General features: G+C 52.6%; 9 protein-coding genes across 9 annotated transcripts; 4 read left to right on the forward strand and 5 right to left on the reverse strand.

Annotated features, from left to right (window-relative positions):
- Nucleotides 1-935: 935 nt before the first annotated feature.
- NECHADRAFT_80167 (uncharacterized protein) lies at nt 936-2,145 on the forward strand (the record flags this gene model as incomplete). The annotated part of the gene is made up of 4 exons (XM_003047997.1): nt 936-1,084; nt 1,188-1,753; nt 1,806-1,923; nt 1,977-2,145. 4 exons carry the CDS (start codon nt 936-938, stop codon nt 2,143-2,145), a joined length of 1,002 nt encoding a protein of 333 aa, XP_003048043.1.
- A 294-nt stretch (nt 2,146-2,439) lies between these two features.
- Nucleotides 2,440-3,470, reverse strand: NECHADRAFT_80168 (uncharacterized protein; the record flags this gene model as incomplete). Its single annotated transcript, XM_003048202.1, has 2 exons — nt 2,440-3,094; nt 3,202-3,470. 2 exons carry the CDS (start codon nt 3,468-3,470, stop codon nt 2,440-2,442), a joined length of 924 nt encoding a protein of 307 aa, XP_003048248.1.
- A 932-nt stretch (nt 3,471-4,402) lies between these two features.
- NECHADRAFT_100430 (uncharacterized protein) lies at nt 4,403-5,439 on the reverse strand. Its single transcript, XM_003048203.1, has 3 exons — nt 5,170-5,439; nt 4,777-4,994; nt 4,403-4,722 (listed from the first exon to the last, which is right to left on the reverse strand). Exons 1-3 carry the CDS (start codon nt 5,257-5,259, stop codon nt 4,674-4,676), a joined length of 357 nt encoding a protein of 118 aa, XP_003048249.1. The 5' UTR covers nt 5,260-5,439; the 3' UTR covers nt 4,403-4,673.
- Nucleotides 5,440-6,818: 1,379 nt separating this feature from the next.
- On the forward strand, nt 6,819-8,316 carry NECHADRAFT_60894 (uncharacterized protein; the record flags this gene model as incomplete). The annotated part of the gene is made up of 2 exons (XM_003047998.1): nt 6,819-7,028; nt 7,087-8,316. The coding sequence occupies 2 exons, from the start codon at nt 6,819-6,821 to the stop codon at nt 8,104-8,106; spliced, it is 1,230 nt and encodes a 409-aa protein (XP_003048044.1). The 3' UTR covers nt 8,107-8,316.
- Nucleotides 8,317-8,463: 147 nt separating this feature from the next.
- NECHADRAFT_93410 (uncharacterized protein) lies at nt 8,464-9,165 on the forward strand (the record flags this gene model as incomplete). Its single annotated transcript, XM_003047999.1, has 2 exons — nt 8,464-8,980; nt 9,017-9,165. The coding sequence occupies 2 exons, from the start codon at nt 8,464-8,466 to the stop codon at nt 9,163-9,165; spliced, it is 666 nt and encodes a 221-aa protein (XP_003048045.1).
- Nucleotide 9,166: 1 nt separating this feature from the next.
- NECHADRAFT_60897 (uncharacterized protein) lies at nt 9,167-10,667 on the reverse strand. Its single transcript, XM_003048204.1, has 3 exons — nt 10,353-10,667; nt 10,023-10,294; nt 9,167-9,969 (listed from the first exon to the last, which is right to left on the reverse strand). Exons 1-3 carry the CDS (start codon nt 10,537-10,539, stop codon nt 9,388-9,390), a joined length of 1,041 nt encoding a protein of 346 aa, XP_003048250.1. The 5' UTR covers nt 10,540-10,667; the 3' UTR covers nt 9,167-9,387.
- A 2,134-nt stretch (nt 10,668-12,801) lies between these two features.
- Nucleotides 12,802-14,302, forward strand: NECHADRAFT_60900 (uncharacterized protein). The gene is made up of 4 exons (XM_003048000.1): nt 12,802-13,068; nt 13,136-13,188; nt 13,263-13,417; nt 13,512-14,302. Exons 1-4 carry the CDS (start codon nt 12,921-12,923, stop codon nt 13,924-13,926), a joined length of 771 nt encoding a protein of 256 aa, XP_003048046.1. The 5' UTR covers nt 12,802-12,920; the 3' UTR covers nt 13,927-14,302.
- Nucleotides 14,303-14,886: 584 nt separating this feature from the next.
- NECHADRAFT_80173 (uncharacterized protein) lies at nt 14,887-17,889 on the reverse strand (the record flags this gene model as incomplete). Its single annotated transcript, XM_003048205.1, has 4 exons — nt 14,887-15,087; nt 15,215-15,301; nt 15,716-17,764; nt 17,845-17,889. The coding sequence occupies 4 exons, from the start codon at nt 17,887-17,889 to the stop codon at nt 14,887-14,889; spliced, it is 2,382 nt and encodes a 793-aa protein (XP_003048251.1).
- Nucleotides 17,890-18,724: 835 nt separating this feature from the next.
- NECHADRAFT_123342 (uncharacterized protein) lies at nt 18,725-19,548 on the reverse strand. Its single transcript, XM_003048206.1, has 2 exons — nt 19,207-19,548; nt 18,725-19,150 (listed from the first exon to the last, which is right to left on the reverse strand). Exons 1-2 carry the CDS (start codon nt 19,389-19,391, stop codon nt 19,045-19,047), a joined length of 291 nt encoding a protein of 96 aa, XP_003048252.1. The 5' UTR covers nt 19,392-19,548; the 3' UTR covers nt 18,725-19,044.
- Nucleotides 19,549-20,561: the final 1,013 nt, after the last annotated feature.

Genomic DNA, 20,561 nt, shown 5'->3' on the forward strand with positions numbered 1-20,561 from the left:
CGTTCCAAGGCCTGCCACTTGGCAAGTCTGAACAGCGTCGAAACAGGATTTTCTGGAACGAGGTAGCTCGTGTTTCTGATCATCGCCGTGCAGATTCTGAAACGAGAGAGTCTGCGGTGAGGAAGAGTCATTCTTTAGCGGATGGTGAATCAAGCTTAAATTCTGGTCTTGGGAGCTGTGACGTCATATGGAGGGGAACTGGGATAGGGAACACCATCCCACCTCAAGACGAACCGAGCTATTCATGGCGAGAATAGGTGACGATAATAGAATCATTCCTTCAGCGGTTCTCGTAAAGTGTTTTCGGGTTGTAATTTTACAAAGCGCCTTGTGTATCGAAAGAGGTCGCTGTTTGGGCCGCTTCGTGTGAAATGATTGGCTGTAATTACAGCGGCTCACGGTTCAGTTGGCGCGTCGTGAAACGAGAACCTGGCATTCGAGAAGATGCAGCCCAACCATCACGGCACAAGCTTAAAATAGCCAGACGGCCTGGAACTGTGATATTTGAAGTCTGGGCAGACCGTTTATTTCTTTGAGCACCGTGCACTGCTTTCGCCGGTATGGATGTGTCTGCCAAGCAGTCACTGGTGATTTGACGACTCCACAGCGGTGAAAGGTTCCAGCGCCTCCACGATCACAGATCGAGCATATGCTTGCATTCGTTCTCATGTCCCAGATCCATACACGCGGCTGAAGTACGAGTGTTCAGGCCATGGCTACTCTTGCTCGAGGAAGGCTCTGTGTCTCGGATGCGTCGGTGGTTTCACCCACTCAGCAGTTGCTGTCGCGCTGCCCTGGATAGCGGGGTACATCAAGATTCCCGACTTGAATACCCTCAACCCCATCACCATCACTATCATATTCTTGCCAGTAAATCAAACTCACCAGATTGCACATCCTGATTGCTATACAATCTTTACAACTACTCACCAACCATGGCTACCACGGCGACTGACAACCAGGCCACCGACCTAAGCAAGCAATATGACACTCCTCTCGGCCTCGCCCACTCCACCATGCAAGCTCTCAAAGACAGGATCAAGCTCCACTATGACTTGGCCAGTGACTATTACCTAAGTTTGTGGTGCGTTTTCAAGTTGGCCTTGATCACAATTAAAGCATCATCATCCTCCGCGCCTTGACTCTTGTGTATCTTGCTCCCTCAGCCTACTAACTCCTCATGCCAGGGGCGAGCATATCCACCACGGGTACTGGCCAACTCTAGAATCCCAGGAAACGCAGACGAAAGAGGAGGCACAGATAAACCTCATCCGGCTATTGCTCGACACCTCAAAGCTTTCGTCCAAGACGGCTATTCTTGACGTGGGATGCGGCATCGGTGGGACGTCTCGCTATCTAGCCTCCGAGCATGGTTGCTCCGTCACAGGCATCACCATCTCTCCCAAGCAAGTCGAGATCGCAAACCGCCTCACCAAAGCCGCGAGTGAAGAACGTCCACAGACGGACTCGAGTAAAAGCCTAGATGACGGTGGCTTCACCCGACTGGGCGCCGGAAAGGTCCGGTTTCTCGAGCTAGATGCCGAAAAGATGGGTGACTTCTTTGACGACCAGCAAGGATCCTTTGACGCCGTCTGGATAAGTGAGGCTTTAAGCCATTTCCCAAACAAAGCTTTGTTCTTTGAGAACGCGAAAAGGGTCCTCAAACCGGGGGGTAAGCTTGTGTTGGCGGACTGGTTTAAAGCCGAGGACCTAGACGAGGCGGCCTTTGTCAACGACATCAAGCCCATTGAAGGTAACAAGTGACTAAATAACAAAAACCTGCTCCAATACTAACTTCAGGGTAGATGGCATGCTTCTTCCCCCACTCTGTACTCAGCAAGGCTATGTCGATCTTGCGAACCAGGCAGGGCTCAGCATCTTCTCTGGTCCAAACGATATCAGTCAAGAGGTCCGAAAGACATGGTATGTACTTCGCCCAGTTAGCCATATTACCAGGCTCATTCGTTTCTCAACAGGGACATTACTTGGTCGCTCGTCCAAAATCCATCTCTTTGGGCATTCGCCTTTACACAGGGCCGTGATGGCATTGCCTTTTTGCAATCATTTCGCGCCATGAGGCGTGGATATGCAAATGGTGCTTTTCGATACGCTGTCATGGCATTTGTCAAAGGCGCTGATATCTAGCACAGCAACTTGGCTATTCGACTTATTACTTGGGGTATCTGGGTGCTCATCCTAGGTAAACTCTCATAATTGTCTGTTATTCTTAGTCTAATCGCACACCTGGTAGGAGGTAGGACAATCGAAGATAGGATGGAACCCGCGCTGGTTCTTAAACAAAGATGCGCCATAGCCAGCTTGACATGGCTGCCAAATATCTGCTACCCTTCTACTTCAGCCGTGGCAGCCAGTGTGTGCCTTGACCCATTCCCTGGTTCTCAACTCCTAGTCATCCACATTATAATAGCCGACATAGAACTATTCATAGTCAGGTCTGAGTAAAGGCGCATTAGCACCAGAAAAGGCAGCCACAACGATCATGGCCCATTGGAGGTCGATCATAGCCTTGAAATGGACCGCTTCGGAGTTGGGCATCCTGACATGGATCAAGTGTCCAGATGGGATCGAGAGCTCGGGCAATTCATAAATCAAGTTAGAGTCCTCGTCACTATGAAGTGACTTGGCACACTCAACCATCTTGTCAAAGTCGTTGTCTTCTCCTTGTAGCGACATCTCCTTTGCCGGTTCCATATATCGCCATGGCATCCAATGGAGTTGTAGAATGACAACAGACTCGTCTTGGGTAGTCGACTTGATGCGCAAACACTTGAATGCGAGCTTGGCGCTTCTCCAAAAGCAGGAACTCGAGAGACCGAGACAAAGCATATTCCACACCTTGTCGGAGCCTCCTAGTTGCCGTGGGTTTAGAAGATATAGCCGATATCTAAGGAGCGAATGTTTGCCGAAGAAGGCTTGGATATGCTGAAAGACTTTTTCTGTCTTCTGGGTGTTGGCCTGGGTGTCGTTCCATGCGTAAGGGACGATATGGCCGACCCAAGGCTTGCTTGTGCCCATTAGAACGCAGACATTTCCGTCTCGCTCCGTGCACTTGCGCTCCTCAGGATGTTCTGGTCTTTTATAGGGTCTTTTATAGGGTACCAGTTGATTCAAGACTGTGGGGGGAGAGGAAATCGTTAGCTCGCAAGCTTATATACCAAGCCAAGGATGAACCATCGATACTCACAATGCTTGACAAGTGATGGCAGGCCCACTAGTCGTTCATGCAGCTTTCCCGATAGGACTCCAGACGATAGGTAGCCGCCGGGGCGAAGGGTGGACAAGGGAACGAACAGGATAATGGCGACTTGTGCGGCGTTGAGTTTGAAGTTTGCGGTTTTCGGATGGGCGCGGATTTCTGACTCGATCTTGATGGCAAATTCTCGTCGTATCTCGGCCTCGTGGACAGGCAGGAGAACATCAGGTTCTTGGAATATTGGTTCCGCTCCCATCTTGCTCTATGATGAAGTGACAATGAATACGAAATAGTGATGGTTAGATCTGGCTCGGGCGTCTTCTAGACGTATTCTAAGTGACAAGACTGTCAAGGTATCACAAGATCCTCCAGGTGCTGAAGAAGTTGCCGAGTTCGTGAGTAAGCTTGTCTAGGAGTTTGGGACGATGAAGGCGAGGGTGGGAGAAGAGGAGCTGGAGGAGGAAAGAGGAAGACGTGGCAACAATCAAGATTAAAGAGGGTAGGGAGGTTAGGGTTCATATGCATGCAGAAAGTATCACGATCGAGTCGTCGTTTACTTACAAGTTGTTGAGAAGTTCGCGTATTTCACTGCCTTACCTGTATCTACATGTCCAGCTTGCACCCTACCATAAGAATTGAATCGGGAATTAGAAGACGGCCTTACATAAGATCTCGTTTTTCATCGCTATATCTATTTTATCATGTTTGAAAATGGCCATTAAACAAAGTTGCTAAGAAACATTCATGAGGGTTTGTTGAAGGTGGTGTACCAAATATCCGCCCCTCGAAAGCACAGAAGCAACAGAGAGTTTTCGTCTTCATGCACACATTCAGATGGACAGATCATAGAAAAAGGAGGGAAATGCGATCACAGCCAGTGATTCCTCACTCTTGAGATATGGATACAAAGAGCGTATTCAGCATCCTTAGTTGCCCAAAGGATAGGAATCGATAGCGACTGGAAAGCCTCGCTTATCACACGCAGACCAAGGCGCTAATCTAGAATAGCCGTCCAGGCACATGGCGTGCTAGCGTCAGTTCCGGAGCTAAGGTCATCAGGTGATGAGCACAGCTGCCTGGAAGTAGTCATTGTTCCCATCAAGCTCAGCTCAGCGTGACTGAATCCGGGCAGACTCATCAAGGGAAATGACGTTGTCCTGGTGACAAATGGAATACGGTTCAACGCAATGACGAAAATCAGATCTTCGGGCAGCAGGCTTGATATTGTCTACCAACTTGCAGTCCTCGTTCCACTCGCGCTGTCAGAATAATACCAACAAAGCTGGAGGATTTGCGACGAGACGCAGAGCAGTGCGGGCTCTACTGCATCCCGATATCCCGGCTCGAAATCAGAGTACAATAACCAGTACCGTTCAACAAAATAGAATCACCCAATACAACCGAAACGCCTTCATCATTCTCGACGTAGAATTGAGTACCGATCCAATACGACTTGCTCTTACGCGTCACCAAAGGTGTTCTCGCCAGAGTAAGTGATGTAGAGGAAACTAGACGCATGTCAGCAACAGGTTCATTTCTAAGGAGGGCAACAGTAGACATACCCGTCCTCGTCCTTGTGCTCCTCGTAGATGCTGCTCATAAGAGCGGCCGTGGGGGGAAGGACCTCGTCGACGAAGATGAAGATGGCCTTCTCGGGCGACAGCTTGATTCGCTTGCGGATGACGTAGACGAACTGGCCAACAGTCAAATCGGCGGGGACCAGGTACTTCTTCTTGTCGATGGTCGCGATGTCGCTCTTCTCGACCTTTTCGCAAATGACCTATTCAGCGCGTTTGTCAGCACTCGATCCCTCGAAAGTGTCGTCGGCAGCGACAGCGGCAGCCATGTCTGACGGGACGACGCAGGGCGGTGACCCCGCGCATACCCTCGACAGTCTCTCGTCGAGTCGCAGCCGACGTCGAACAAAATAAACACAACAAGAAAAGATGACATACCGGAATGCGGTCGGCATACTTCTGTCGGATGCGCTCGGCCTCGGCCTTGCGCTTTTCGAAGGGGTGCTCGTCCTTGAACTTGCTGCGCATGGTGGATGATTGATAAGATCGAAGGCGGTAAGTGTGTTGTTGTTGTTGTTCAAAGTCGAGCTTGGCTTTTGCAGGAAGACGCAAAATGGAGGTTGCAGAAATGGGAAGATCGAGATGGAGTTGGGATGGAGAGGAAAGAGCTTAGGTTACGATCGGCTTGCGTCAGGTAGAAGAAGAATGAGAAAGAGAGCCTTAAAGGTGGCACGGCACAGATAAGCGGTCGGCCAGACTAGAAAGAAGGCAGCAACAGGCAGGAGGCGGAGGCAGCGGTAGCGGTAGGCGGACAGGCAGGCTCTCACTGGCACTGCGCAAGAGGGCAGGCGGGCAGTGACAGGGAGGAGGCCAGGCGCGCGGGGCCGTCGGTCTAGCCCTAATCTAGTTTAGCTCCATCAAGGTCGGTGAATCACAAGAGGCCCCGCGAGGCAATGATGGCGGGGGAGCAGCAAGTCAGGCGTCGCACTGTCTCGTCACAGGGTCGTGACGTGACGTGAATCACTGCTGAACAAATCACGACTGCTGACAGGGGAGAGTCCAGGAGTCGACCTTTTTTTCACTCAGTTCCTCATTTTCAAGTCCATCATAAGCTTGACGCCAAGGGGTAGACCTGATTATCTTCATTGCCTATCAAGGAAAGGGCAGATCGGGAGAGCTTGCGGCTCTCAAAGAAGATTCCACCATTCGCCAGTGACTCTGTTGATGCTTAAACATCTACGTACTCGCAACAACAAAAAAGCATCTTCAGAAACAAACCTTTTGTTTCTGCAGGTCACTCGGACCCAATCCCTGAAAGCCCCTCTCTTGTAAATGTTTGTAGATACTTGTGATTCTTGTCCTTTTTCTTCGTGGTTTGGTCTGTTCACCCCCCTTGCTCACTCACACTTGGCGGCTCCCCCTGCCCATGCACTGCATTCCCTCCTTGCATTGGATATGCTGAACCAGCTGTACCCAAACCCAGTCACCGAGGAAAAGGTTGGCCATCACGGTGGGAAAAAAGTAAAAGGCAAACAAGCGTAGCGCACTGTCCCCACCACCTCGGTGCCTCCAGAGGGGGGAAACAAAGCGTGCCAGGGTTGAACGGCTTACATGAAGCAAGCTGCAGCAAGGTCACGGGATAGATCACATGCCTCAGGAACGAAGCTTGAATATCAGAAAGAAGAGATATTTCAAAAGACCGGGAGTCCGGAGAAGCATTTGACAGAATCAAAGTATTCCGGAGGTACAAAGACCAAGTACCTCCGAGTGGTGCGTTGGCTTTACCGCTCTCGGCAGCCCGTCAGCCGATTCCGCCGGCCGGCCCCAGCGTCCGCTCCCTGGGGGGTCGAGAACTACGAACTACGTCGAGAGAAGCCAATTGCCAAACATTCGATTCTGACCATCACCCGAGTCCCAATCGGCCCAAACCGCGAATTGAACCCTACCAAACTCTGCCGCTCTCTCTAAAACACCCCGGCTTCTGGCGGCAAAGGTGGCCTCACATTCAGTCAAGGAAAATCACCTGATTTTCGGCACATTTTTCCTTCCTTCTCGGCCTTGCTCTGCCCGCTCGAAATATATAGGTCATGGCTTCCAGGCGGCCGGTTCAGCGCCTTGCTGCGCATCTTGCATCTCCCTCTACACGCTTCTCCCAGAGTCAATTCGCTTCTACGAGACGCTGGCTGTCTAGCTCTGCCGGTTCTCGAGCTTCCCGATCCGCTTCGTCCTCCAATTACTCCTCGTTGTGGCTGGCCGCTGTCGCCCTTGGTGCCATCGCCCCCCTCGCCTACAAGATGGTATGTCCTCACGAGGAGCTCCCAGGAGGGCCAATTACTAACGTAGAGCCTCGCCCAGGCTGAAATCGAATCCCTCCGTCTCGATCCAGTCACTCTCGCCGACCGCGATGCTCAGAAGAAGCGCGAGTCGGGCGTCTCAGAGGACTCGCCCATGCGCCTCCGTATGGAAAAGTTCATTAGGGAACAACAGGCCCAGATTGTTGCCGAGCTCGAGAGGGTCGACGGCAAGAAGTTCCGCAAGGATGAGTGGGAGCGTCCCAACGGTGGAGGTGGTACTACATGTGTCCTCCAGGAGGGCAACGTCTTTGAAAAGGCCGGCCTCGGTGTCAGCGTCGTCTATGGCTCCCTGCCCAAGCCCGCCATTGAGAAGATGCGCGCCAACCACAAGACTCTCGACCCCAATGTCGAGTCCCTCGACTTCTTCGCTGCCGGCCTGAGCATGGTCCTTCACCCTTACAACCCCATGGCCCCTACCGTCCACCTCAACTACCGATACTTTGAGACGGCCAACCCCGACGGCACATCACAGGCTTGGTGGTTCGGCGGCGGTAGCGATCTTACCCCCTCGTACCTCTTTGACGAAGACGCCATCCACTTCCACAAGACGCTCAAGTCGGCCTGCGACGCCCACGACAAGGACTACTACCCACGTTTCAAGAAGTGGTGCGACGAGTACTTCTTCAACAAGCACCGAGGCGAGGGTCGCGGCATCGGCGGCATCTTCTTTGACGACCTCGACGAGAGCGAGCGGGACCAGGAGAACACGTTTGCCTTTATCCAGGACTGCCTCAAGTCCTTCCTCCCCTCGTATGTGCCCATCATCGAGAAGCGCAAGGACATGCCCTTCAACGAAAAGGAGAAGGATTGGCAGCAGCTGCGCCGGGGCAAGTACGTCGAGTTCAACCTGGTGCACGACCGCGGGACGGCGTTTGGCCTCAACACCCCCGGCTCTCGTGTGGAGAGCATCCTCATGAGTCTGCCGTTGACGGCGGGCTGGAAGTACATGCACGAGCCCGAGCCCAAGAGCAGGGAGCAGCGCCTGGTGGAGGTTCTCCGGGATCCCAAGGAGTGGGTTTAAGCCAATGTTGGATTTATCGAATGCGATATGGAAAGGAAATGGTTACGAGTACGTATGTGAAAGGCGGAGCGATTGGTTTAGTGTATCATACCTTGGGATGTGAGGATCATAGATGGAAGAGCCCAGGGCTGTACAAAAATATGGATGGATAATCCAAAAAGGCAAGAATAAAGAAAATAATCATGAACCAAATACCGTCAACTTCCAATTACTCTACTCTGTCTTATCAGTATGTGCGGTCGTCCAAGTTGTCAGGCTCACTATTGGTGATCATCAACTCAGTCATCACACCTTCTCTATGTGGAGTCAAAGTCTTGCTCTTCACCCTCACTTCACCATGTGACAAGCATCAAGGCAATGGAGCCTCTCCCTTCTCATCGCCAACTGGTAACAACTCTCATAACATCTATATCCGATATCGCACCGTCAAAAAGCGTCGGTGAAACGACATCATCAGAGCCGCCCCCGCCTGCTCAGCCGCCATCCACATCACCCCTCCAGGCCATCCCATCCTCGCAACGCCCTCTCCTTCTCACGCTACATGTTCTCTTCCCAAATCTCCTCTTACCAGCTCTAGATCTCCTTGATAGGGGACTTGTCACTCGACTAGTACGGAAGTACTCTGCCGCACAAGACGAACAGCCGGGCGGGGATGGAGAACCGGTATCTGGAGACTTGAACGCTTCAAGTAAACCAAACGACGACATCTTTATCGTGCGCTCCCTCGCTTCAACGCTCACCCGCCGCACTCGCGACTTCACTCTCTCTTCAAAACGATATGTTGTTCATCTCAATGCGTGGAACTGTTCCTGCGCAAGCTTCACCTTTGATGCTTTCCCTAGTCATCCAGCACCAGCAACAGAACAGATGGAATGTACCTCGCGAGATGAGTGGTCATTTGGTGGACTAGGTCTAAACCCATCCGGCGATGTACCACCTTGCTGCAAGCATCTACTCGCTTGCTTACTTGTAGACAAATGGCCGGCAATACTAGGCCAATATGTTGAGGAGAGAGAGATATCGAGGGAAGAAATGGCAGGCATAGTTGCAGACTTGTGATACGAGCAATTCTAGCAATGAATGCCAGAAAATTGTTAATACCAGGGCGATGTCCGGCAGATTATCCTTGTTCCGTCCTCTAAACCCCGGTTTGATGTGATCAATGTACAAAAGGCGATTTGCCTTGACCCTTGGCCGATACCGCCGTGGTTCCCTCCACCAGGCGCCAAAGAGCTTCTGCACCCTAATCTATGCCCTTCTACAGTCACTTGGCTTCCTTCTTTATTTCTTGGCCTCCTTCTCCTTGGTCTCCTTGTCCTTGTCGGCGCCCTCCTTGGACTCGCCGCTCGCGCCATTAGTGCCCTCCTTCTTCTCGTCCTTGCCGTTGACCTCCTCCTTCTTGGCCTCCTTGTCCTCCTGCTGTTGCCGGTTCTGGATCTTGTTCTCGATCAGGTCGTGGAATGCCGTAATCGCGCGTATCAGACTGCTCAGGTAAATAGCCATGAGCTGGTCGTTGGTCTTGATGCTCATCGCATATGAAAGCTCGCCAGCGCCCGACTTGGGGTCTCCCTCAGCCGAGGTAAGGTTGGGAAGCAGGTTGAAGACGTCCTGCAGGTTGCCCAGAATGGCGTGGTTGACTGGCAATTGCTTGTCGAGGACCTTCTGAAGATAGGCACCAATGTCTCGCAGGCGGAGGTGTAGGCCCTGGAGCGATTGCAGCTGGTTGGTGATTCGTGTGGATAGGGTTCCCGCAGCAACGTCGCGGATATCTCTTAGCAGATGCTCAACGCCAATCTCTTCTGCCTCCTCGGCCTCGATGATCGAAGGGGTGTGAACAAACGTTCGCGCGGTGGTTGTGCCATCCTAAGTCATGTCAGTCTGGGCAAGTCGGTCGCTAGGCACGGTTCATGACGCACATCCTTGATCTCCTCAACGGCAAAGTAAGCATCTGTGGGGACGCCCGACTCATTGGGCTGCACGTCAATGATGACGAGGAGGGGGTTAGGTGTGTAGCGCTTGAAGAGCTCGTTGATCTCCAAGTCGGATGCGCGCAGCTTAGGGCCGGTGTGGTACCACCCTATCAACTTCTCTCGGGCGTTGACCTTCTTGAACATGTCGTTCATCGACTCGACATAGTTGTGATCAAGGAACCACACTGAGGGGTCCTTGTCGTCTTCCTCAAAGGGAACTAAAGTCTCATTGTAAGCGCCCATCACCTTACCGTCCATGACACCAGGGCAACGTACCAGCAAAGCTGTTAGATACTCTCACGTCCTTGCCATCGTTCTGACCCAGAAGGACACCCACCACACGTCGCTTTGTCTTGGTAGAAGTGGTTCGGTTGTAGTGGTCGACCGCAGAGAGGAGGACGAGGGGCGCAACGGTGACGTTTCGAGTGACGAGGGAGAGTGTTTCTGCTGTTGTGGCAGGCATCGTTGCTATGTCGTCGGGGAGGTATTACAACGGATGCGTATCTAGGAGAGGAAGAGGATTCGGTGCGCGATCTCTGTCGTGCAGCGCGGCGAGGTTGAAGGCAGAGTCGAGATGTTGATGCAGTGATTATTGTGGTCGCACGTACGTAGTCTTGAGGCTGCCTTCCTGGAGAGGGTAGCTTAGCTCCCGATTGGGCCAGGCTGATTGATGGATCAAAGCTCGAGCCTCGCAACGCCACATCACGTGCAGTTCGATATTCGAGCCACATTTGAGCCACAGAATGGCAACATGAAGAACTGGGGCACTGGAGCTGGCGGAGCTGCCACAAGAGCTGGTCTTGTTGGAGCGACGATGGCTGGCTGGGAACGCGGCGTGGCTTCTTTTGTTGACCCTGCATTTGTTCTGACATCATTGCCTTGGTGAGTGATGTTCGGCCGAAGACTCGCCATTGCCGTGTCTTGTATGAGATATGCATTTGCATTTGAGGGCTTCACACTGCTACAGACGCTATCCAGGTCATTGGATATTCAAGCATGGCCACGGCAAGCAACTGGTTGGGGGAATTTCCTTTCTTGAACCGACTTCGCTCATCCCGGATATTCTGCTTTGGGTAAGTGGACGAATGTTGAGAGAGGTGTCTCCACCAGCCGGGACGCTCACCTTGACCTCGGCGCCAACCGGAGAGTGCTGGTCTCTGTCCACAGACGCAATTGCTGGCAACAACAAGACCAGAAGCCAGGTGACAAGCCTCGAACAGGGTCCAACATTGAACTCTACGTAATACGCTATCAAGATGTAGGTGCGGCAACTCGCAGACAATTCGCAGTCTTGGTAGCCTTGGTTCGGGTTATTTCCTTGGGGGAGCGGAAAGATGGAGGCTAACGTCCCAAGGGGAACGAATTGGGGTCTTGTTGAAGCCGGCTATGGCCACGCCTACGCGTGTACGCAAAGCAATAGAGGCAACGGCCAACGAGAGTGCGGTAGCAGTAACTACTGGAATAGGTAGTTATTTACACTACACCACACGGGACGCGGTGGGCGGCAACAGAAGCAGGGCGACGAACGCCGGCATATGTCGACTACCGGGTCAGTGGTCCTTGCGCTCCAGCCCGTGGTGAGCCAGCAATTCTGTATTACATGCCGGTCGGAGTGTGGCCGTGCCAGAAGTGTTTGGCCGATGAGCGGCGAGTGCGACATTGTAGACGGGACGGCGGTGCTTTGCTCGGATCAAGGGACCGTGGCATCCCAGCTCTTTGAGCCTCGGCCCTGATGACCGAGCAAACTCCGGTCGTCACTACGTACTGTAGGTAGCCCAGCCTCGAGCAAGATTCGCGATTGATGCCGCCTTGGCCAAGTTCGATTGGCTACGATTTCAATATGATCCATGGCTTCGCACCTGGGGAGCTGATGGAGCCTATCTCGACGACGGACATGTTCCGGGACGAGGAGTTTCCTTTCAGCCTACCCTAGGTATCACAGCTTTGTGTAGGTAGTGAAGCAATTCCGAATGACGAGTGCTGCGGATTTATTTCGCAGATGAAAAAACGCTCGCCCCCATATATGATTGCTTGTATCGTGTGCTACCTAGTTCACCGTATGTCATATGCGTCTCATAGTCCAGAATGGGTAATTGTAGAAGCCAAGAGTGTGATAGTTGGAGCTTGGTCAGGTCACGAACAGGTGGTGGTCTCTATTGCGCCGGAGCCGTACCGAGTACCGGCGGCAGCCATGGATGGGGGGTAGTACATACGTAGCTGGGGGCGGTACCTGTTGACGGTGCCGAATATTATATGGACATGTGTTGCCTTAAGTTGTCGGGTTAGAGACGGGGATTTTTGATGCTTTTGTTGTCGTCGACGCCGACATGGACCTCGATATCCGTCACGCTACAATATCGTGACATTGACAGCACAATTCAACATCTCTTAGGATAACAAATATCTCGTCTACAACAAATCAAGCACAGACATTTCCCGTCCACTACGGATAAAAAGCCGCTTCTCACTCACGCACGCTCAGGCCCGCGAGAGGCGTCTCCCCAGCATATCCATGCCCGGGAAACAGGGGTGTACCCCCATCCATCGCCTTCCAGCAGAAACCGCGTGCGCATCGGGCCAATCAACGCCGACCCAAGCTCCCCCCCAAAAACCTCCCATCCTCCGGCTACGCACCAAGATTTCCCTTGTCTCGCCCGTCGTTGACTTTAACCTCGCTTTTTTCCCTCTTCCTCGTTCTCCCCTCGCCTCAACCTCCCGCCCTCTCGTCTCCAAAAACATCCCTCGCCGCTGCCGTCTTTAATCCGCCTTCTTCCCTGAAGCTGCCCTCTCAATTGCCGCCAGAACACCTTCCAGAGTCCCCCTCATACTCCCGCAGTCGCAACAATGGGTTTCGTCGAAGATGAGTTGAAGCAGCTCAAGAGCGTCCTCGGCTCTCTTGACACGCGCATCAAGGCCCTCGAGGCGCGAGCTACTGGTTCTCCCGTCTCTACTGAGGAGATTCGCATGATTCTCATCGGTCCTCCTGGTGCTGGTAAGTGATTTTTTTCTCTCATGGTTGCGATATACCCTCCAGTGCCGTGCTGACCAACTCCTCACAGGAAAGGGAACCCAGGCCCCCAAGATCAAGGAGAAGTTCTCCTGCTGCCATCTGGTATGCCAATTCCCGTCGCGACAACTCGTCAAGCAAGAATTCGCTGTTCTAACGTGCCCCTCTTCGATGCGCAGGCTACCGGTGACATGCTGCGATCCCAGGTCGCCAAGAAGACTCCCCTCGGTGTCGAGGCCAAGAAGATTATGGACCAAGGTGGTCTGGTCAGCGACGAGATCATGATTGGCATGATCCGGGAAGAGCTCAACCACAACCAGGAGTGCCAGGGCGGGTGAGTCAAAATTTCTTCGGGTTCCGTGCTCGGGACGGGATCCTGGTCAACCTCGGTTTCTCTCTTCAGCTGCTGACAATCCGCTCCACGACAGCTTCATCCTCGACGGTTTCCCCCGAACAGTTCCACAGGCCGAGGGTCTCGATGCCATGCTTCAGGAGCGCAACCAGAAGCTCCAGCACGCCGTCGAGCTCAAGATTGACGACTCTCTCCTCGTCGCCCGCATCACTGGCCGTCTAGTCCACCCCGCCTCCGGCCGCTCATACCACACCACCTTTAACCCCCCCAAGTCGTACATGAAGGATGACATCACCGGCGAGCCTCTGATCCAACGAAGCGACGACAACGCTGAAGCCCTCAAGAAGCGTCTCGTCACCTATCACAAGCAGACTGAGCCCGTTGTGGGTTACTACCAGAAGACTGGTATCTGGCACGGTGTCGATGCCAGCCAAGAGCCTGGCCAGGTGTGGAAGTCTATGCTCAACATCCTCAACGAGAAGCGGGCTTAGAGCGGAGAGTTTGTGTCTGTGTGTCATGAAGGAGTGGTGTAGCCGGTTGGCTCCACGTCGCTGGCGAGACGCCCCCGCCGAAGTTATTTAAAAGAGTAGGCGGGGTGCGTCTTGGATATATGAACGGTATGGATGAAATGCAAACTGGCACGAAACGAGGGAAGGGGGCGAAAAGGGAGAAGGGGAGTCCAGTCCTCCAGGCCAAAGAGGCGTTAACGGTAGAGGGCTTTGCCCGGTGGCCTTGGGGTTCCTGTGTAGATTAAAAGCTACCGAGACGACGCTTTGCCATGTATCACACTTGTCTTTTTTTACTGCTAGTTTCAAACAAACAAAAAGGTTTGGGCATTTTGAAGCTCTAAGCTTTTTGATATACTTCACGTCTCGTCTTTTACTCTTCCAGTCTTGATCATCACCAACATGACATGTACTCTTGAACCACTATGCACGCCTCTGCACTTATTGATTCTCACGAGATAATTTCAAGGCAGGCACTTAGACGCCTCATATCTATGCCAACGATAACCGACAACGCATCTCCCTCTCTAGTACAGCTATCCATCCTCTCCCTCTTGGCCGTCAGTCTACTATGCAATGACCCCGTCAAAGAAACTCCCCGAGCTCCCTCGCAATGCTTTCAAGGACACACAATTTGAAAAAAAAGAAAAAGGAACACGGCGACACGAGTGAGTGCCCCTGCTCTCCATATTGAGGTTACGATTATAAAGGGGGTAATGGACCAGGAAAAAAAAGAGAACGGTCTCGGATGTTCCACGTCGGCAAGTCAGATGAGAGCTACCGAAACGATGGGCGAGAAAGTAAAGCAAGCCTGGCCTTGACCTAGACTAAGTGCTAAACTGTGCAGCCGAACAATGAGGCGCGCCCCTCGAGCGGCCTCATGGTCCAGCAGGGGTTCTTCTCACCCCGCGAATTCCTATCGCCGCGGGGTCGCTGACGTGAGGGTCAGTAGAGGTAGAGCGAGTCGCGGAAGCGCAACTGACCATTGACCATCTGCCTCTGCTTGTTAAGCCAGCTCCTGGGGGCGTCGTTCCGCCGTTGTAGAACGACGTGGTTGCTCTGGAGCCGGCTCGTGAGATCATACCATGCTGTCGCGATGAGGGCGTTTTCCCTCTCGAGGTTCCGAATGATTTGGTCGCTCGCCGCCTTGTCACGGTTTGTCAGTCACAGTTCGAGAATGTATTGGGGGTGTGCAAGTAGTAACTATGCACTCGGTTGCAAGTTTATGGAACCAGCCATGTTTAGTATCTATATAAAGGCAAACAATACGTACCTTTTGTGCTGCCACGGCTTCTCCGTCGTGAGCAGCCTTGAGCTTGCGTTGGAGCTCAATCTTGTCCGTCTCTGAGCGCTCGAGTTGCTGCGAAAACATGGTTAGCCAACGACACTCCAACAAAAGCTAGGAGTTGTAAAATAAAATATCCTGTCGCTTGAGAGGAGGAGGGATGGGTTTAGCTGGCTTTACATGATCTTGCGGCGGGTCTTTTTCTGGCTCGCAGACTGTCCTTTGAGGGACCATCGGCTTGAACCAAGAGAGAAAACGTCCCCTCCGAGGACGCCCCCTATGAGAACACAGCTCCCCTTGAGACCGCTTCCTTTGAGGCCGTGGCATCTCCGGCAAGTCGACTTCGACCTTGGGGGCCCCTGGCCGGAGAGGCCATGAAAGACAACGCTTTAATAGAGAAACTGCCGTCGTGCCAGGCGAACCCGCCTCTGAGACCACTGGGTCTGGGGGGTCGCCATGAGCAAGTACACAATAGAGACCACCACTTACCCCGCGTTTTTCAAGGAGTCGAGTGCGCAGTTTCGCGATCAGCTCGCTCTTCTTGTCACCGTCAGGTGCGTCACCCTCTCCTGAGTTGGAATCTTGCAAGAGTCCACCCTCTTCGACGGCTTTCCGAAGCTTGTCCTTATCAAGGAGAGCCTGGACGAGTTGCGTCTGTTGTGCATCTCGCTCCGCAACGCAGTAGCTGAGCTCCTCTCGCGCATGGTCGAGTTCCGACTTGAGCGAAGAGATGATGACAACATCGGCGGTCTTGAGCTCCTTAAGAGCGTCAGCACCCTCGTGGCCAAGAGCTGAGAGCTCTGCTCGAGCGGCGACGAGATCACGACCTTGATCAGCCACCTGGGCAGTCAGGTCCTTCTCCCGCTTCTTCGCCTGCTCAAGCTCGAATTGGGTCTGCATGAGATCCTGACGAAGATTGATAAACGCCTTGGTTCTGTAAAAGCCACCAGTAAGTACGTGTACCCCATGGGGAATGTTTGCCTCATGAATCGCCTTGACTAACCCTTCGTCGGTCATGTTGTTGATCAAAGCTTCAATTTGGTCCTGTGCAACAGCGTGCTTCTCGAAGATATCGTTGTAGGATTTCTGCAAGTGAGCTCTCTGTTTCTTCTCCTCGTCCAGCTCCCGCCGAAGTGGTGCTGTGTTTTCGGAGCCCACAGTGCTGCGCAATAGATCGTTCTCGGCCTTGAGACGGGACAATTCTAAAGGTATGTTAATCTGGGCACCGTCCTCGGTAGCTGCATCGTTCAGTTCATCCTCAAGACTGGTAGGAGCCCCCCCAGCCATGCTCATGCCAAGTGGTGGGCTCTCAACAGAGGTACCGCTCTGGATCTGATCCTGGAGATCCCTGATAAAGTTTTCGTCGTGGCTCTGTCGAGCCCGTAGGCGAATCACTTCGTCCTCGAGGGCAGCATAGTCCCTCATCAGTTGGGTCTTTTGATTTCGCTCATCCCAGAGATGCTGCTCGGACTGGGTGATCATCTTGGTCAGTTCATCCTCTGCTGTCCTGGCGCGGGAACTCTTGTCCTGTTGGTCCAAGAGTAACCGGACCTGGTCCTGCAACTCCCCCTTTTCGAACCGGAGGTTCTGGACTTCCTTGACAACATGCTGTAGGGACTCGATCTTCTGCTTATACCGCTCTGCGGTATTGGCTTTCTTCTCAAGCTCCTCAGCCTTGTGCCTCCACTCTGCTGCACTATCACGAAACTCGTCGGCTTCTCTACATCGCTCGGTCAGTTTCTGGACCTCGCTCTCAAGTTGCGCCTTGATGCGCGAGTCTTTTCGTATCGCCTCTTCGTGCCTGGCGATTATTTCCATCTGATCATGAATTTGAGCCTCGAGTGACTTGATCGCCTCGGCGCTGTTAGCGCCATCCTGAGTTGCTTTCCGTAGCACCTCGAGTTCGCGATCGTTCTTCTCCTTCTCATACTTGAGCTCCTCGTGGCTTTGCTGAAGATGCTCGAGGCGGGTGATATAATCTGATAGGGCCTTTTTGCAAATGTCGAGTTCTTGTCGTAGGTCTGCGTTCTGCTCCTCGACAAGCAGATCGATGTCTCGGGCTTCCATGACGGCGTCAATAGCCTCGTCCAGATCATCATCACCCCTCGAGTTTTGAATGTCTTGCTGTATCGTTTGGATGATTTGCATAATCTCTGCCTGTGTCTGCTTATCAAGGCCGGATTGAAGCCTGGGAACGAACTTTTGGTTGTCTGGGCCCATGGCGGCGGCCGAGAGCATGACAGCCAGAAGCTGGCAGAGGCCCTGGGGTTCGGGGTTCTCGGCAATGGCATGGTAGTCAAACTTCTTTGCCTGGCATCCAAGTTCAGGTGCTTGACGACGAATGAAGCGGAAGAGACCCTTGTAGACATTCTGGATATTCCTCTTGTTGGTTAGGTATCGTGATGTGCCGGTATTCGCCTCGAGCTCAGTGGGGTCGAAATCTTGATCGAGCTCATGTAGGATATAGCCGAGAACAACACCGTCGTTGAGCTCATCGAGAGAGTCGGCGGACCGCTTCGGCTTGAATACTCGGTTGGCCTGAGAGAATGCGCGGTCAGCGGGGACTTCGGAGAGGGGGGAAGGGGAGGAAAGAGAAGGGGTTTAGAGATGATACTTACGGCTTTGAGGAGTGCCGCCTGCGCCTTGGGACTGTAGGTGGGCATCGTGCGGGATGATGCGGCCGGAGCCATGTGCGAGTTACTTGAAGTCGTGGATCAGTCTGTCGGTATCGGTAGATTCGAGCGATAGTGAAGGCGCAATTATAGGGAGTCGCGTCGCGTGTCTAGATGCAGGGATGACAGCAGAGGTCCTCGACGGCATAGCGGCAAGAGGTATATAAGAGATCGTTATAAGGTTGTGCGAAAGCGAGGTTCCATTGTCAAGAAGCGATTGTTCGAGGTGTGTTCAACTGTAGGGACAAGGTCCGAGTGAATCTGTTCCTTCAATGCTCAGCGACTCCATGTACCTAAAGCCCTCCACATGGGTGACATGGGGGAGCTTAGGTCGGCTTATCGATTTGCTACAGTACAGTGGCAGGGGCCCTGAATCGGGTGCCCCTGGAAGCCCGTCATTTGTGGCGCTGTGGCGCGCATGAAATGACCCGGATCAGCAGCGTCATTTGAGGCATTCAATGTTACGGAAATGCGATCTAGTTTGAGAAGACACTCTGGTTTCGACATGCAGAGATAATAGGTAGCATTTGGCTGTGCCGGAAGAGTAAGGACTGGCAGACGCCTTTGTTAGTATTGTGCCACAAAGGTCGTGTTCACCCCCATCGCAAACGTCATTCTTCAGCCTGGACCCTGAACAGATGGCGGTCTACAAGCTCAAGTCCGAGCTCTATTCTCCTAATCGAGATTTGAATAGAGCACCAGACTCTCGGCATTCCAGTTGAATAGGTACCAACTGCTTCGCTCATTGAGGCGCATGGCACCGTCATCACGCTTGACCTGGCTGGCTGGCTGGTCACCGGAGGGCCCCGGAGGAGTGTCCAGAAGTGCGATGCCCAACATCGTGTAGGCTTGCTGTATGCCTGTGTATTCTGTACTTCCTGTTCTATAGAGCATGGCGTACTTTACATACATAGACCAAGGCCTGATTTGCCCGTGAGGGCATTACAATGACCGGCTCATGTTGAATCTGAAAGCGAATGTTTCCCCAAGTTCCATGCCAACGCATCCCATCCTGTAACGCCAAAACAAGGATATCAATAATCCTGACTGCTGCCAAGTCGGCAGACGCGAAATCAAAGGCTTGCTGTCATCGTGTCTCCAAGTACTCATCAACTCGGCGCATCAACCGGTAGTGCATCCCCTTCTCTAGGATACAGAGACAACCTCGTCCTCCTCGACCTGGATCTGGTGATCGGCGTGTGACGTCCGGACAAGTTCGAGTGCCTTCTCGGGTGCGATGACGGAAAATCCCCTGAAACACTGTTAGTATTACTGCGCCATTTGGCCGAGTCGCTGCGGGGGTCGTACTTGATAATGGTGTAGATGTGGGTGATCTTGCCGCCAGCCTTGATGAGGGAGTCCTTAACCTCGTTGACGACGGAGTCGGGAGTGGACTCGTCGTTGAACCAGACGATGGCCGACTTCTTCTGGTCGACGGCGAGCGCGCCGGGGACGACCGCGAGGGCAGCGGCGATGAAGGGGAGGAATCTCATGGTGATTAAGGGGTCGTTGGTATCGGTATCGTAATGTGAATGTTGTTGATGCAAGCGAATATCGTTGCGACAAATTTGCGGGTGTTTTGGCGATGTAGAATATCGGTAAGGTCGAGCGTCGTTGCGGAGTGCGATGACTGGAGGCTTTATGGATGTGAAGGCGAAAGTGAGGTGCCAGACGGCGGGACCGACGGGTTGCATACCAGTCACAGAGTCACTCCACCGAGTCCAACCTGATGCACGAGCCAGTCGCCAAGGCGTGGCCGGATGAGGCAGGTGGCCTGCCAATCGCTTGCTGGCCTAGGCACCGAGCAAACTCTCGCAACCTTAGCCGAGTTACAATATCATTGTGCTTCCAACAAACAGGGTCTGCGGCAACACAAGGACCCTAGAATTTCGGCTGATTGTCTACCTACCCGGGTGAAGGGGGGGTTCAGGACAGTATGACATATGACTTGCTTCACACTGTCGGGTTTATATTATGGCTTCATGATAAAAAGTCAACATAATATCTTCTAAAAACATCTCTCAATTATAACATAATTATAACATCATGATTAGCCCATAACAGAGCTATATCATCATTATAATAGCCTTGCGCATTCGACAGATATTATTCCTTAGCATTATGCTCCCTTTAACTAGCTGGCTTAATGATACAGTGCGGACAGGCTGCCTCAAAGCCCCCGTCACACGGGTAGGTAGTCTCTCATCACATATACCTACGCGTATGGCCTCGTCCCAATTATTTCACTCCGGCAACGGGCCGCTGTGGGCATCGGCCCGGCTTCACCTTAAATACACCCGACAAGCAACATTAACAAAACACGGCAGTTGTTTTTATAGGATGCAGTTAAAAATCCGTTCCAGTCTTGTGTCAAGGTTTCTAGCATATTAATGGCTCTCATCTTGAGTCTGTACAATGATATTGGTTACGCTTCGCCTTCAGTGTACCCACATGCCAATGATACCATCGTGTAAGTCAAATTCTCCGAGCGGCCTCCAGACAGTTAGCGGAGTAGATCCATGCCTCCTGGCATAGTCAAAGTATCAAAGGGGGTTGCCGCTATTTCCAAGTTGAAAAAATGTGGCCCAATCAATCACAGTCTTGTATTATGCATTGCCTGAGTTGTATCTTGATCCATGCTAACATACTCATCCAATACTACT

Source organism: Fusarium vanettenii, assembly GCF_000151355.1.
Source record: "Fusarium vanettenii 77-13-4 chromosome 5 genomic scaffold NECHAsca_12_chr5_2_0, whole genome shotgun sequence".
Taxonomy (NCBI): Eukaryota; Fungi; Ascomycota; class Sordariomycetes; order Hypocreales; family Nectriaceae; genus Fusarium; species Fusarium vanettenii.